This window comes from Oreochromis aureus, linkage group 2 (genome assembly GCF_013358895.1).
Source record: "Oreochromis aureus strain Israel breed Guangdong linkage group 2, ZZ_aureus, whole genome shotgun sequence".
Lineage (NCBI taxonomy): Eukaryota > Metazoa > Chordata > Actinopteri > Cichliformes > Cichlidae > Oreochromis > Oreochromis aureus.
The window spans coordinates 4,500,350-4,512,249 of NC_052943.1; the positions used below are offsets into that span (position 1 = coordinate 4,500,350).

The 11,900-nt window shown below is 39.8% G+C and overlaps 1 protein-coding gene across 3 annotated transcripts; it reads left to right on the plus strand.

Annotated features, from left to right (window-relative positions):
* Positions 1-429: 429 nt before the first annotated feature.
* On the plus strand, positions 430-10,806 carry polr1d (RNA polymerase I and III subunit D). 3 transcript variants are annotated; one of them, XM_031751400.2, is made up of 5 exons: positions 430-537; positions 2,269-2,366; positions 2,782-2,858; positions 7,704-7,786; positions 9,893-10,806. In XM_031751400.2, exons 1-5 carry the CDS (start codon positions 499-501, stop codon positions 9,938-9,940), a joined length of 345 nt encoding a protein of 114 aa, XP_031607260.1. In that variant the 5' UTR covers positions 430-498; the 3' UTR covers positions 9,941-10,806. The 3 variants fall into 3 exon arrangements, with proteins under 3 accessions (XP_031607260.1, XP_031607261.1, XP_039471620.1); XM_031751401.2 differs by lacking the exon at positions 9,893-10,806 and adding an exon at positions 9,635-9,886; XM_039615686.1 differs by lacking the exon at positions 9,893-10,806 and adding an exon at positions 9,653-9,886.
* The last annotated feature ends 1,094 nt before the right edge of the window (positions 10,807-11,900 follow it).

Consider the following 11,900-nt stretch of genomic DNA (forward strand, 5'->3'; position numbering starts at 1 on the left):
TATAAACAACTTGTTATAGAAGGGGCGCGAATTTCGCCCTGTTAGAGTCTTCCAGGCGACTTGAACGCTAGATAACGCTTTCCCCTGCAGATAGAGATGTGACAAAACTTACCATTGTTAATTGCTCAACAGGTTAGCTTTTATTGAAATAAATATTTATCAGGTAAATATTAAAAATAACTCTTTGTTTAAGTAAACTTGTTATGTATTAAGCAACCAGGCACAACAATAATAAAAATTTAAGCCATACTTAAGCTGCAGAGTTGCCAAACGACGCGTTTGACAAATATTCTACCAACTACAGAGCTGCGTCACTTTAAATGAAAATTATTATCTGATAATTTGATAGTGTATGGCTACAATCATACATATGTTACCAAAACATTGAGGTAAATTTCAGTCGTATTGAACTTTCCTTTGCCTGTCAAACCAGATTCAGGGCTAAAGAGCACAGTCCAAAACCTTACTCTGTTGACGGATGCGGTGGGAAAGTGAAGCATGGCCGGGGAAGGAGAAAAGAAAGCAGTACTAGAAATGGTAAAAAGCGAAAATCGTGTGTGGTTTGATGGTGTGCGCGGTTGGATGGGTTCGTCTTTATTTTTTCTAGATCGGATTGATTAACCAAAAAAGCGAATGGCAGCGATTTGACCGCCTGTGCGCTCCTCACGTGGGTAGCTACAGTGGCTAGCAGTAAATAAACTTAACCGGCGTTAATCTAACTTAAGTATACGCTAAAATCTGTCTTTTTGAAGCATTACCAGCACCGGAGACAAACAGTAATTTGGAACATGAGGGTACCTACTTGTTTAATTTAGATGCGGATTTTTCTCAGTCCACGGGTACCTAACAGTATCTCCAGTAGGGGGCAGTAGTTAAACAGTGTTCATATCCTGTGAAGATAAACGCCATAAGTATTTGGAAAGTGATGCATTTTTCTGAATTTTCCTACCTCAGATGATGTGAAATAAAGATACCAATTAAAAATGAAATATGAAGCTTCAGGTTTAATTCAAGTGGGGGTTAAAAGTATTGCTTTAACTACCTTGGAAGGGGATACTATGATAAGAGGGGAAGGACCTCATCATCTTTTGAGCATGGTGAAGACAGTGTTGTTGCATGGGCATGTGTGGATGCCGGTATAACTGGATCATTGGTTTTTATTGATGATGTGAGTGCTGATAGAAGGAGCAGGATGAACTGTGAAGCGTACAGGGAGTACTCTCTGCTCAGATTCAGCCAAAGTGCTTTAGAACTGATAAGGCGGTGCTTTCCAGTGCCATAACCCAAAACACAGACAGAAAGGAATCCAAGAGTTTCCTAAAGCAAAGACATGAAATGTTCCTGAATGGTCAAATCAGAGCTCAGCCCAGCAGAGCATGGTTTTCAGTTACTGATGAAGACAAAACTGAAAGCAGAGAGAGCCACAAACAAACAGCAGGTAAAGACGGACGCAGTGAAGGCCTGCATGCCTTCGCAGCTGTAAAAGTGTGGGTTGTCGTATAAAAATGGCTGCAATTCTTTGATGGTTTTCCATAAAGAAAACAAAAACTTGAAAATAATGAAGTTAGTGTTTGTACATTTAAAAAAAGATTCCTAAGAGCTAAAAAGTTCAGGCTTCATATTACTCTAAACAACAAACTATTGTTTCTCCTGTTGAGAGTGGATATCCCTAACATGGACAAGTCAGGCACTTTAAATAAGCTCTAGCTGGTCCAGTGCAGATCTTCACTTTGTGAATGGTGGCCAATCAGATGAAGGCTGGCCTAAAAGAAGGAGGAACGGGGGTAAAATTGTGTGTTGTAGATGTTTGATAAAGTTTATGAGGCCTGAGTTTAAAAAAGGCCTGGTTTAAAAATGAGAAAATTTTATGTGACCCAAACAAAGAGTCGAGTGAGCAAAATATGGAGCTGGAAAAGTGCACAGTAGGTCCACTTTTGTTGTTAAAACACTTGAATTAAAGCTCCAAGTCACATCTTGATTTTTCTTTTTTTTTCTCTTAAATTTCACATCCACTGTGCTGGCGTACAGAGGCAAAAAAATCAAATAAAATCATGTCCTTTCTCAAATACTCTTGGACCCAACTGTGCATGTAATCAGTGTCTGTTTTTATTTGCATCTGTAACTCTGTATGTTTTGAATATTTTGGAAGTGCATAATGAGCGTGAGCGGCTCGCCCACTCACTAATCTCAGAGGAGGAAGCTGGTGTAATGTTTCTCTTCCATGTTGGCTGTGCGATGTTTAAAGAATGGGCTTTTTTTGCGTTCTAGGTCCAGGCCGACGGGGCAGATGAGGGCTGTGTGACTTTTGTGCTGCACGACGAGGACCATACGTTAGGGAACTCCCTCAGATACATGATCATGAAGAAGTGAGCGTTTTTGTGTTGGTTTTTTCCCCCTTTGAACTCAGCATGGTCACCGTCGTGTTTTCTTTTTTCTTTTTATATTTCAAATCGCTTCCCACACATGTGGCTTATTTGACGTTCAAAGTGAAGCTTGATGGCTGTTATCTGTAGTAAGACTTCAGCTAGAAGGGACTTTCCTCGCTTTCCAGCTCATAGACAATAATATGATAATCATTTTATTTTATGACAGTGTTATCAAAAGGAAGCATGTGATTTCTCCCTCTTCCCTGTTTTGGGGGCTCTCTTGTCATCCTGCCAGGAGAGGGTCTGCTAATGTAAAAAAATGTAGTCATTACCAGTCTTTTTTTTTTTTTTTGAGCAAAACTCTGAGAATGCTCGCAAACCTCACCTTCATTTCCCCGCTTTTCTCTTTTGCCAGCGCGGATGTGGAGTTTTGCGGCTACACCATCACCCATCCGTCAGAGAGCAAGATCAACTTTCGCATTCAGACACGAGGTGAGAGACGTCTCTGTTAATACGCACCGCTCCGTCAAGGCTGTGTTTATTGAGAATAAAGGGTTTTGGGCAGCGTTGCAAGGTAAAAAGGCTGATCAGGATATACTGCAAATAATAACACACACGTGCCCTAAGTTTGAGAGCTATAACCACTTGCACGGTTGCAAAAAAAAAAAAAATCTGTCACCCGCTTTCACAAAAGATAAGAGCAGCCCTGTCACATGAAAGGACTCGGCGAGACTGAGAAAACAGCTTGTTTTTGTTGTTGAACCAAGTTTCTGGTTGCCTGGAGGTTTCTTTTTTTCTTCACGGCTTCAATACAGCTAAACCCGATTACCTTCGAGGCACAAGGAGAAATAAAAAAATACTCCCCCTCTTTTCCACTACACTTTCGGGCATCAGATCGCCCTTTGAAATGATCTGTATTTATTTTGGTCGTTAAATTTCTCCACCAAGACCGCAATCACAACGCTGGATTGAGGTCATCCGTGTCAGTTGATAAAAGGGGGCCAGGAGGACCGCAGCATTCTTTTCATTTGTTTTTTAATGCCACATCTTTTTTTGGTTAATCGCTTAGATTATCAAAACAAGATAGTCAAGCGCAGCGACATTAAAAATTGACAGCTTGGTTTCAATGGCAGCCAACAAAAGCAAGCATATTCAGTTAACGATCACTGACACAATCCTGAATTGTTTCTTTTTTTTTTTTGCACTTGCACAGACGCTCATGAGGAACATTCATTTCCCATATCCCGGTTTTGTGTCGCTCTATATTTAGTTTAGCATAAGAAAAAGGGAAATATTCTTTTAACCAGGCCTCAGTTCAGTTTTTCCTTTGTCTTTTTCAGTCGGGCGTTCTATTCATGTCTTAATGTAATTTTATGTAAAGCTGTCCATGTATTAGTTCCCACTTTCACTATTTCTATTCCAGATTTTGGCACACGTACACAGGGGGGAGTAATTATTAAATCTCCAGCTGAATATACAAACTTTTTAACAAAGAAATAAACTGCCTCTAATTTTATGGCAGTTTTATTTAAATGGAAAAAACAGAATATCAACCAAACATCCAGAAAAGAACGCATTACATGACAGTTATGAGTTGATTTGCTTGTGTTTGAGTGAAAAAATATTTTATCGCCAAGAAAAACGTGACTTAGATCCATCTTCAGTGTTCTGGCTGAGGGAAGGAATTTTATGGTACGTAGCTTCGCCCACTCATTGCAGTGAAGTCGTCCTGTGCCTTTACCAGAAAAACAGCCCCAAATCATAGTTTTTCCACCTCCTTGACTGTGCGGATGGTGTTCTTTGGGTCAAACTCAGCATTTCTCTTCTTTTAAAACACAAGCCAGAGAGTTAGATGTTTGTTTCATCTGAACGCAGGCGTTTCTCCCAAGCCTTCTCTGAATCATTTAAATGTTCACTGGCAAACTAAAGACAGGCCTTCTTGAGCAGGGAGAGCTTGTGGGTGCTGCAAGATTTCAATCCGTTACTACGTAGTGTGTTACCACTTGGTGTACTTGGGGTCTGTGATCCCAGCTGCCATAAGGTCATTGAGAAGCTTTAGTTTGGGGCTTATCCATCGTCTTTCTTGTCCTCACCCATGAGGTAAGATCTTGCATGGAGATTCAAACTGAGGGCGAGTGATGGTCATTTTATATTCTCCATTTGTGAATAATTGCACCTTCTCACCAAGCTTGTTCTTGAATAAATAAATAAATAAATTTTTATTTATATAGCACCTTTCAAGACAGAATCACAAAGTGCTGCACATAAGATTAAAAGTCATAAAAAGATTTAAAAAGAGAAAATAAAACAGGCAAATAATTAACCAAAAGCAGTTGGAATGGAATAAAATTGAAAATATATGTGTTTTATACACAGATTAAGATCAAGACATCTGTAATTGATTGATTGCAGCCAGAATTATGGCTGGGTTGTACCGAGTCAGATTAGGACCGCAGCTAACGATTATTTCAGTAGCCGAGTATTCCTTTGATTAATCCAAATCAAAGGAATCAGATAAAAATAAATAAACATTTTAAAAATGTTTTCTTTTTTATCTTTAAAGTCACATCCTACACATGTGGCTTATTTGATGTACAAAGGGTATGAGTGAAGCTTGATGGCTGTTATCTGTAGTAAGACTCCAGCTAGAAGGGACTTTCCTCGCTTTCCAGCTCATAGACAATAATATGATAATCATTTTATTTTATGACAGTGTTATCAAACGGAAGCATGTGATTTGTCTCTCTTTAAAACCCCAACAGGTGTTTTAATATGAACTGCTCATTGCTTTTAGTAGTTTAAGTGCAAACTATATCTGTCAAAAATTACACACTGGCTCTCTTAGATTAGCAGTAAGAGTTCTGACAGTATTGTGTCACCTGGATGAGCTAGATTTAGTTTGTGTGTGTGTGTGTGTGTGTGTGTGTGTGTGTGTGTGTGTGTGTGTGTGTCTGCATGTTTACGTGTGCTGGTGAACAAGTGAGTACGTGTGACTGGAATGAGGACAAGCGAGCATGTCAGCAATCTCTGTGACAGCGTTTTAGGGCTTCAACGATTCATCGAGTAACTAGATTCTAAAAAAAAATCCTCAACACAGATTTGTTTACTTCAATGCTTCGTTCAATGTGCAACTCTGTAACGATCACATGTCACAGTGTAAACACGAGCGTTTCACCGACTAAAAACAGATGAGTAGTTATAAGGCGCACATCAATAAAAACTGTTGCACAAAGTTGTCCCTGTTGTTTGTGGCGCCGTAGAAGAACACGGCGAAGAACAAAGAGGCAGAGCTGTTACCTAAACGCTGAGCTCAGGCGAAGTGAAAGTTGGCTCTTTTTAATGTATAAAACAGAAACGTTTGTTTCCGTGAAGAAAAAGGAACTTTGTAGCTGCTCCCATCCATGCTTTAAAAATCAAAAATCTACATTAAAGCTACAGAACTTACATTAAAATATGCAGATGAACTGTGAACTTGGTCTGATATGATGTTTAGATCAGGCAGCTTGCTGAAGGCTGACGGCAGCTGTCCTACTTTCTATCACAGCGATACCTGCAGCAAGCAGGGGTGAGTCTAAGGGGGGGCATGGGGTGTACTAGACCATATTTAAGGCTTTAGTAGCATTATTTAGCAGATTAAGATTAATATTACTATATATTATCTTAATATTATATTACATTATTAAATCTTTTTTCCCCTTGCACCCCGTAAAGACTGTTTTCTGCAGCAGGAAATGTTGCATCAAAGCACAGAGCCAACAGCTCTGAGAATGCTGATATGCTCGCCTGACTTCACTGCAGTCACACAAATGCACTGGTTCACTAGCACACTTAAAAGCAATCAATCAATGGAATAATCAATTACTAAAATAACTGACAGCTGCAGAAACCAGACAATCTGATGGTGTAGATGTTAATAATTCATCTTAATCATTATAAACGTTGTCAAATCCAAAAGGCCCAGGCCAATGTCTCAGCGTTTTTGGCCCATGAATGTTTTTACTGGCATTTTAAAAAAAAAATACTGAATACTGATGAAATTTAATTAATATAAAATATCTTACTGTAATATATTTTCAGATTAATCTAATTCTGCAAAATAATGTTACTAAAACCCTGAAAAAATATGGTGTAGACTTTAGACTGACTCCTGCTTGTTGCAGGTATTGCTGTCATATAAAATAGGATGGCTGTGGTGTTATCAGTCTGTTGAAAAACTGCATTTTTCTTCACACAGGTGCTCCTAGCTCCTACGTTTCTACTGAAGGTCTTTTTTAAATTGCAGATGTGGGCGAACCACTCAGAACATTATTACACATGCAAATCCATTTATAACTTGGATGAAATGTGTGTCTTCAGTATCTCCATTAAAATGAAACTACAATAAAATTAGAGACTGTTTATTTCTTTGGAAGTGAACAAACGTAATAATTCCAGCAGGTCATCAAATGATTATTTTCTCAACTGTGTGCAAATCTGAAACAAGCTTTTTTTTTTTTTTTTTTTTTTGTTTGTTAGCTCTTCTTCCTTTAAGGCACGCCTACCTTTAGCTTTCTTCTGATTGGCCGCCCATTGCAAACAAAAGAATTAAACGAGGGGAGTTTTTTAAGGTCATGGCAAGAGCTGTGCACCTGAGAAAACCTGACAAAGACTCAAGAGCACAAAACAACTTTTGGCTTACAGCGATTGCTGGTACATACACGGACCTCATTATTTAGAACATGAGTATCCACCACTGTAAAAGTATATATAACAGAGAATAAGGAAAAGCACAGTCAGTCCCCCATATGGTAAATGTCCTACAAGGATCAGGTCATCTGACTGTGGGGGAAATGTCCAGGATTCCTTGGTTTTCTTTGGCCCTCCAGTAGTTCTCGCAAAGCTTCGAGGCGTGTTTGGGCTCGTTATTTCTGCAGCAGAATGAATCTTTCCCCACCGAGATGCCAACCAGAGCGCGTAGCGTGCCTACAAGCCATCGTCGGTGAGGGTGTAGTCAGTTCGTTGGCAGAGTTTCTCTGTAGCACTCACGATGTGTCACTTGCAAGTGTGGCGTTTATGTCGACACTTGAAATATCAAATTGGGCAAGACAAAACGATCCCACGTTTCAAATGTGGTTAATGCATGCTTCTTTCTCTTAACGATGCTGGTGACGCTTGTCATTAGTAAATTTGTGCAGAGCGTCCGCTTTTGCGCTCATCATGGGCGCACGATGACTCACAGCGCTAAATGAAACCCAGAGACGAGTGGCTAACAGACTGCCTACATTGTTTGCGGTTGCTTTTGTTCTGTTTGTGCTGTCGGTGGTGGTTTTCGTCAGAAGTATCTGCTATCTGCTTCAGGGGGAATTCCAGCCGCAGAGCCGCTGCGGAGAGGCCTGAACGAGCTCAGCGATGTTTGTCAACATGTTCTCAACACATTTCAGGTAAGCATGTGTGACTGTTCTGTACACAACATGTGTCTTACATAGAAAAATGACCCGGGGTGCGTTCCAGAAAACAGGTTTGATAAACTCTGAGAATCACCTTGAACTCTTTATTCTGAGACAGGAAAGTCTGAGTTTGTGGTTCCAGCACAGCTGGTCAGAATTGGTTTAATCAGCTCTAATTTAAGCGTGTGCGAGGGGAATGGGGGGGGGAGCCATCATCAGTCGAGGGCAGATAACTTGTTTTCACTATTGTGACGGCTCAAGTATAAATGCACGGTCCCTTTGGACCACAGCGATTATCTCGTAAAACATGGATGGAGATGTCATTCGACATCATCCAGCCAATCATCATTTACACATCCTAAATTTCCTGTAATAGATGATAGAGCTGGAATCTTGCAGAAATCCCAGCCTACGGTCATGTCTGCATGTTATCTCCTGATTAACTAAATCAGCCACAGTTCCATGAGTGCAATCTACTCTCTAACTTTATTAGTCTAATTTTATTATAAACAAGCATGCACCTGCCTATACTCATATGATTTCTGAAAATAGAACTTCTATCGACTTGTGATTCGGGCACATAAATGACTGAGAAATAAGTGCTTGAGGCCTCGTGTCATGAGCAGTAAATTCCACAGTTATGGAATCATTTCTTTTTTTCCATTTTGATGAGAGAGGAGGCTTCATGTCCAGCTCGGTCTGGGTGGAGCTGCTGCTACTACACACTGAAGCTGTCGCTGAATGTGTCTGCCAGTGATTGGTCAGAACACGGAGACCTAAATTATACCATTAAAAGCATTTAGAGTGGACAGTACTGGACTGATAAGGCAGCGGTGCAGTGGTTAGTGCTGTCCCCTCACAGCAGCGAGGTCCTGGGTGACCCCGCTGATAGTGACCCGGCTTTTCTTTGTGGAGTTTGCATGGGTTCCTCCAGAGTCCAAAGACATGCATATTAGGCCACTTATGGACTCTATTGGTGTGAATATCACTGTAAATTGTTCCTTGTGTCTTTGTATTGGCTCTACAATAGCCTGCTAACCTGCCAGAGTCTACCCTACGTTTCAGGGTATAGCTAGGATAGACTCCACTCCCTCCACAACCCCAGATTGGACAAAAGGTTGTGAAAATTGATGGATGGAAGCTGGTTATTGGTTGTTGAGCTGTGGAAGTTTCAGCTTGACCTTTTTGGCTACCTGTTGAAACAAATGCACACCGTCACCTTCATTGATTAGTTTGAAGCCAACTGAAGTTATTAAATTCAGACTGAACACCAACTTGTCCAGTTTGTTTTCATGTTCTTTGTTCCTCCACTAGACATAAAAGATTTACTAACGTGTTACGCCCACGCAAACTGGTTTTGGCGATAAAAAATGCACAGTGGTATTTGCAAAGAGAGCACAGATTGCACGTAAGAGGTGGGACCTCAAATACTTTTATGACTGATCTCTGGGAGTTCCTTTATCAAAGTGCAAAATATAGAGCGGAGAATATTCAAACCAAGCGTGCAAACTGCACATGCTGTGTATATTCTGTATATATGGTATTCATTTATTTTGTTTTGCTTATCTTTCTTCAGCACCGATGTGGGACAGCATTTTAATTTTGTTGTACTATTCTAATGAGAAAAAAGATGAAATAACTAAAGGCACAGTCAAATCCATTTTTTCTTTTTTCTTTAAAAAAAAAATTATTTCAAAGGTTTTTTTGGGTTTTTTTTTTTTGCATTGACTTACCACAGATAAGTAAAAAATACAAAGGCAATTGGTGTGCTAGTCTTGTGTGCTGTGCAGGGAGGATCATCAGCCCGTGTTAGCAGCTGCCAACAATTTCTTCCTACCGCAGGGTCTCTTCCCATCACAGGATTCCCGTGGAGTCCTGTGGAGAAGCTGACCTGGTGCTCTCATTTCTAAACTGGGGAAAGCAACAAGAAGCCAACCTGAATTTCCATCCACGTAACAGGACAGAGAAAGAAACCCTGGGCGTTCTAGCAAACAGTAATTTTAAGTGAAAGGACAGTCAGCTGACTTTAATTAAATGTGACACTCCCACATGCTGCCTGAAATCCACCTCTGACTTGGACGTTCTTTAAATTTGTTCCAGGCAAGAGTTAATGAGTTCAAAGAAAGACAGGAGCAACCCATGGAATGAACAGCGTTTGGCACGAGGGACAGCGGGGGAGTCGGGGACACCAGTTCTGCACCCACACCGTGAAAATGAGTTACCTGGACATTTTTACTTTTTTTTCCTGTATTATTTAAATATACATACTGGGGAGCAGGAGGAATGGCAAGTTCTCCGATTCCTGAACACAGTCTGTATCAGTTTCAAACATCTGTGCAGCTTTTGTATTTGTAGTATTTTCAAATTGATTAATGATGATAAATGTGAATAAGTTTTGTGTTTATCATTCCCTGAATGCTGGAATGATGAGTGAAACAAATATAAAACATTAAACTCCTCAAGCAAAGACTTTGATTTTTCTTTTTTAAGCCATGGATTTCGTATTATTATTTTTATTTTTTTCCTTCATAGGGAGACGATTTTCACGGATGTCCAGATCTAAATGTTGTCTCTCCCTAGATTGCTCTCATCTGTCCTTTGAAGCTGTGTTTGACGAATGTCCTTATTAGAAGAAGAATGTGGTGTGAAGGACTGCGCGCAGTGCCAAGAATCGGAGGGGAAATATGAGGGGAGTGAAGTGTGAATAACAAGGTTAAAGTTATTTGAGGTTAATCGCATCTCAGTCACATGTTCAAGCAAGGCGCGCTCTTCGAGTATGGAAAAGAGTTTGAGGAAAACAACAACCAGCTGCGACAAAATACATACGCAGTGTGAGAAACGAGGTTTGGAGTAACGCTGTTTCAGGACTGCAGGCATTGTGAGAATGAATTACAATTGTTAGGTAATTGCTGTAAATGTCAAAATTTGTCACAAATTTGCTAACATAACCAAAGTACCACAAGTCACCAGAAAAGCATTTGTCAATTTTTGCTAATAAAATCAACTTAAGAGAATGTGTTGTGCCATCTTTTTAAAAGTTGCATGACTGCATGAGCCACATCAAGTACCACTGATGTGACCACAGTGTCACTGACATTCAGGGATTTTCAGTATTAATGGAACAAATAGTCACTGGACAACATAAAGTGAGCAGGATCTGAATGAAACTTTTTCCATCTTCAAAGCAATCAATCAAAGTAATTACCAAAGAGTGACAAAGATACTCTGATTGACAGATGAGCGGTTGGTAAACACGTTAGACCGAAGATATCAAACTTATTGTACACTGTATGCGTCGTACAGCTCAGAGCTTAAGTAGGACGAACAAATGAAACTTAAAGAAGTTTACGTGCATCTTAAATCCCTGAGATATATAAATATTTAAAAAAGTATTGTAACAGTTGGTCTCAGTTTTTCCTACATGAACAAAAAAATGCTGCTGTAATAAAAAAGAAATAAATTACAAAATTATAGAAAACTTTAAGTTTTGTACATTTAAAGAGAATGTTGGAACCACTGTAAGAAAACAAAACAGAAACGGTGAAAAAGCTTTTCTTTTAATTGTTTACCAATTAATTACTGACTGGCAATGAGGGTGGTCTTTCTAAAGTAGGAAAAGCTGAAAAATAAATGAAAATACAATTTAAAGTCGAAACTTTATAGCCTCCTTGACATTTTCCAAAGCTTTTTGGTGGCCCAGCGGCTTTGCTAGGCCAATTCTGGTCCCCGGCCTTATGTTTGACAACCTTGAATTAAAGGGTTACTTTGGCAGCTAAAACAAGTGAATTTTGTGTATGGACATTTCTTTAAAGTTCAAAATTAAGTTGAGTCATTTTAGATCAGATGCACCAAAACGGTCCTAAACCCTGATGGTACCACCACCATATTTCACACATGGTTCTGCAGATGCTGCAATTCACCAAAAACTGATTTCAGTCTCGCCTGCTCATAAAATATTGTTAAAGCAGTATTGTGACTCGTCCATGTGATCTTGAGCAAACTGTGTACGCTGTGTACGCTCTGTCCTTGAAGCCGTTCGCCGTTCTCCTGATGGTGGAGTCATCAACACAAGCATTAGCCAAGAAAGAGGGAGAGAGGCCTGCGACTG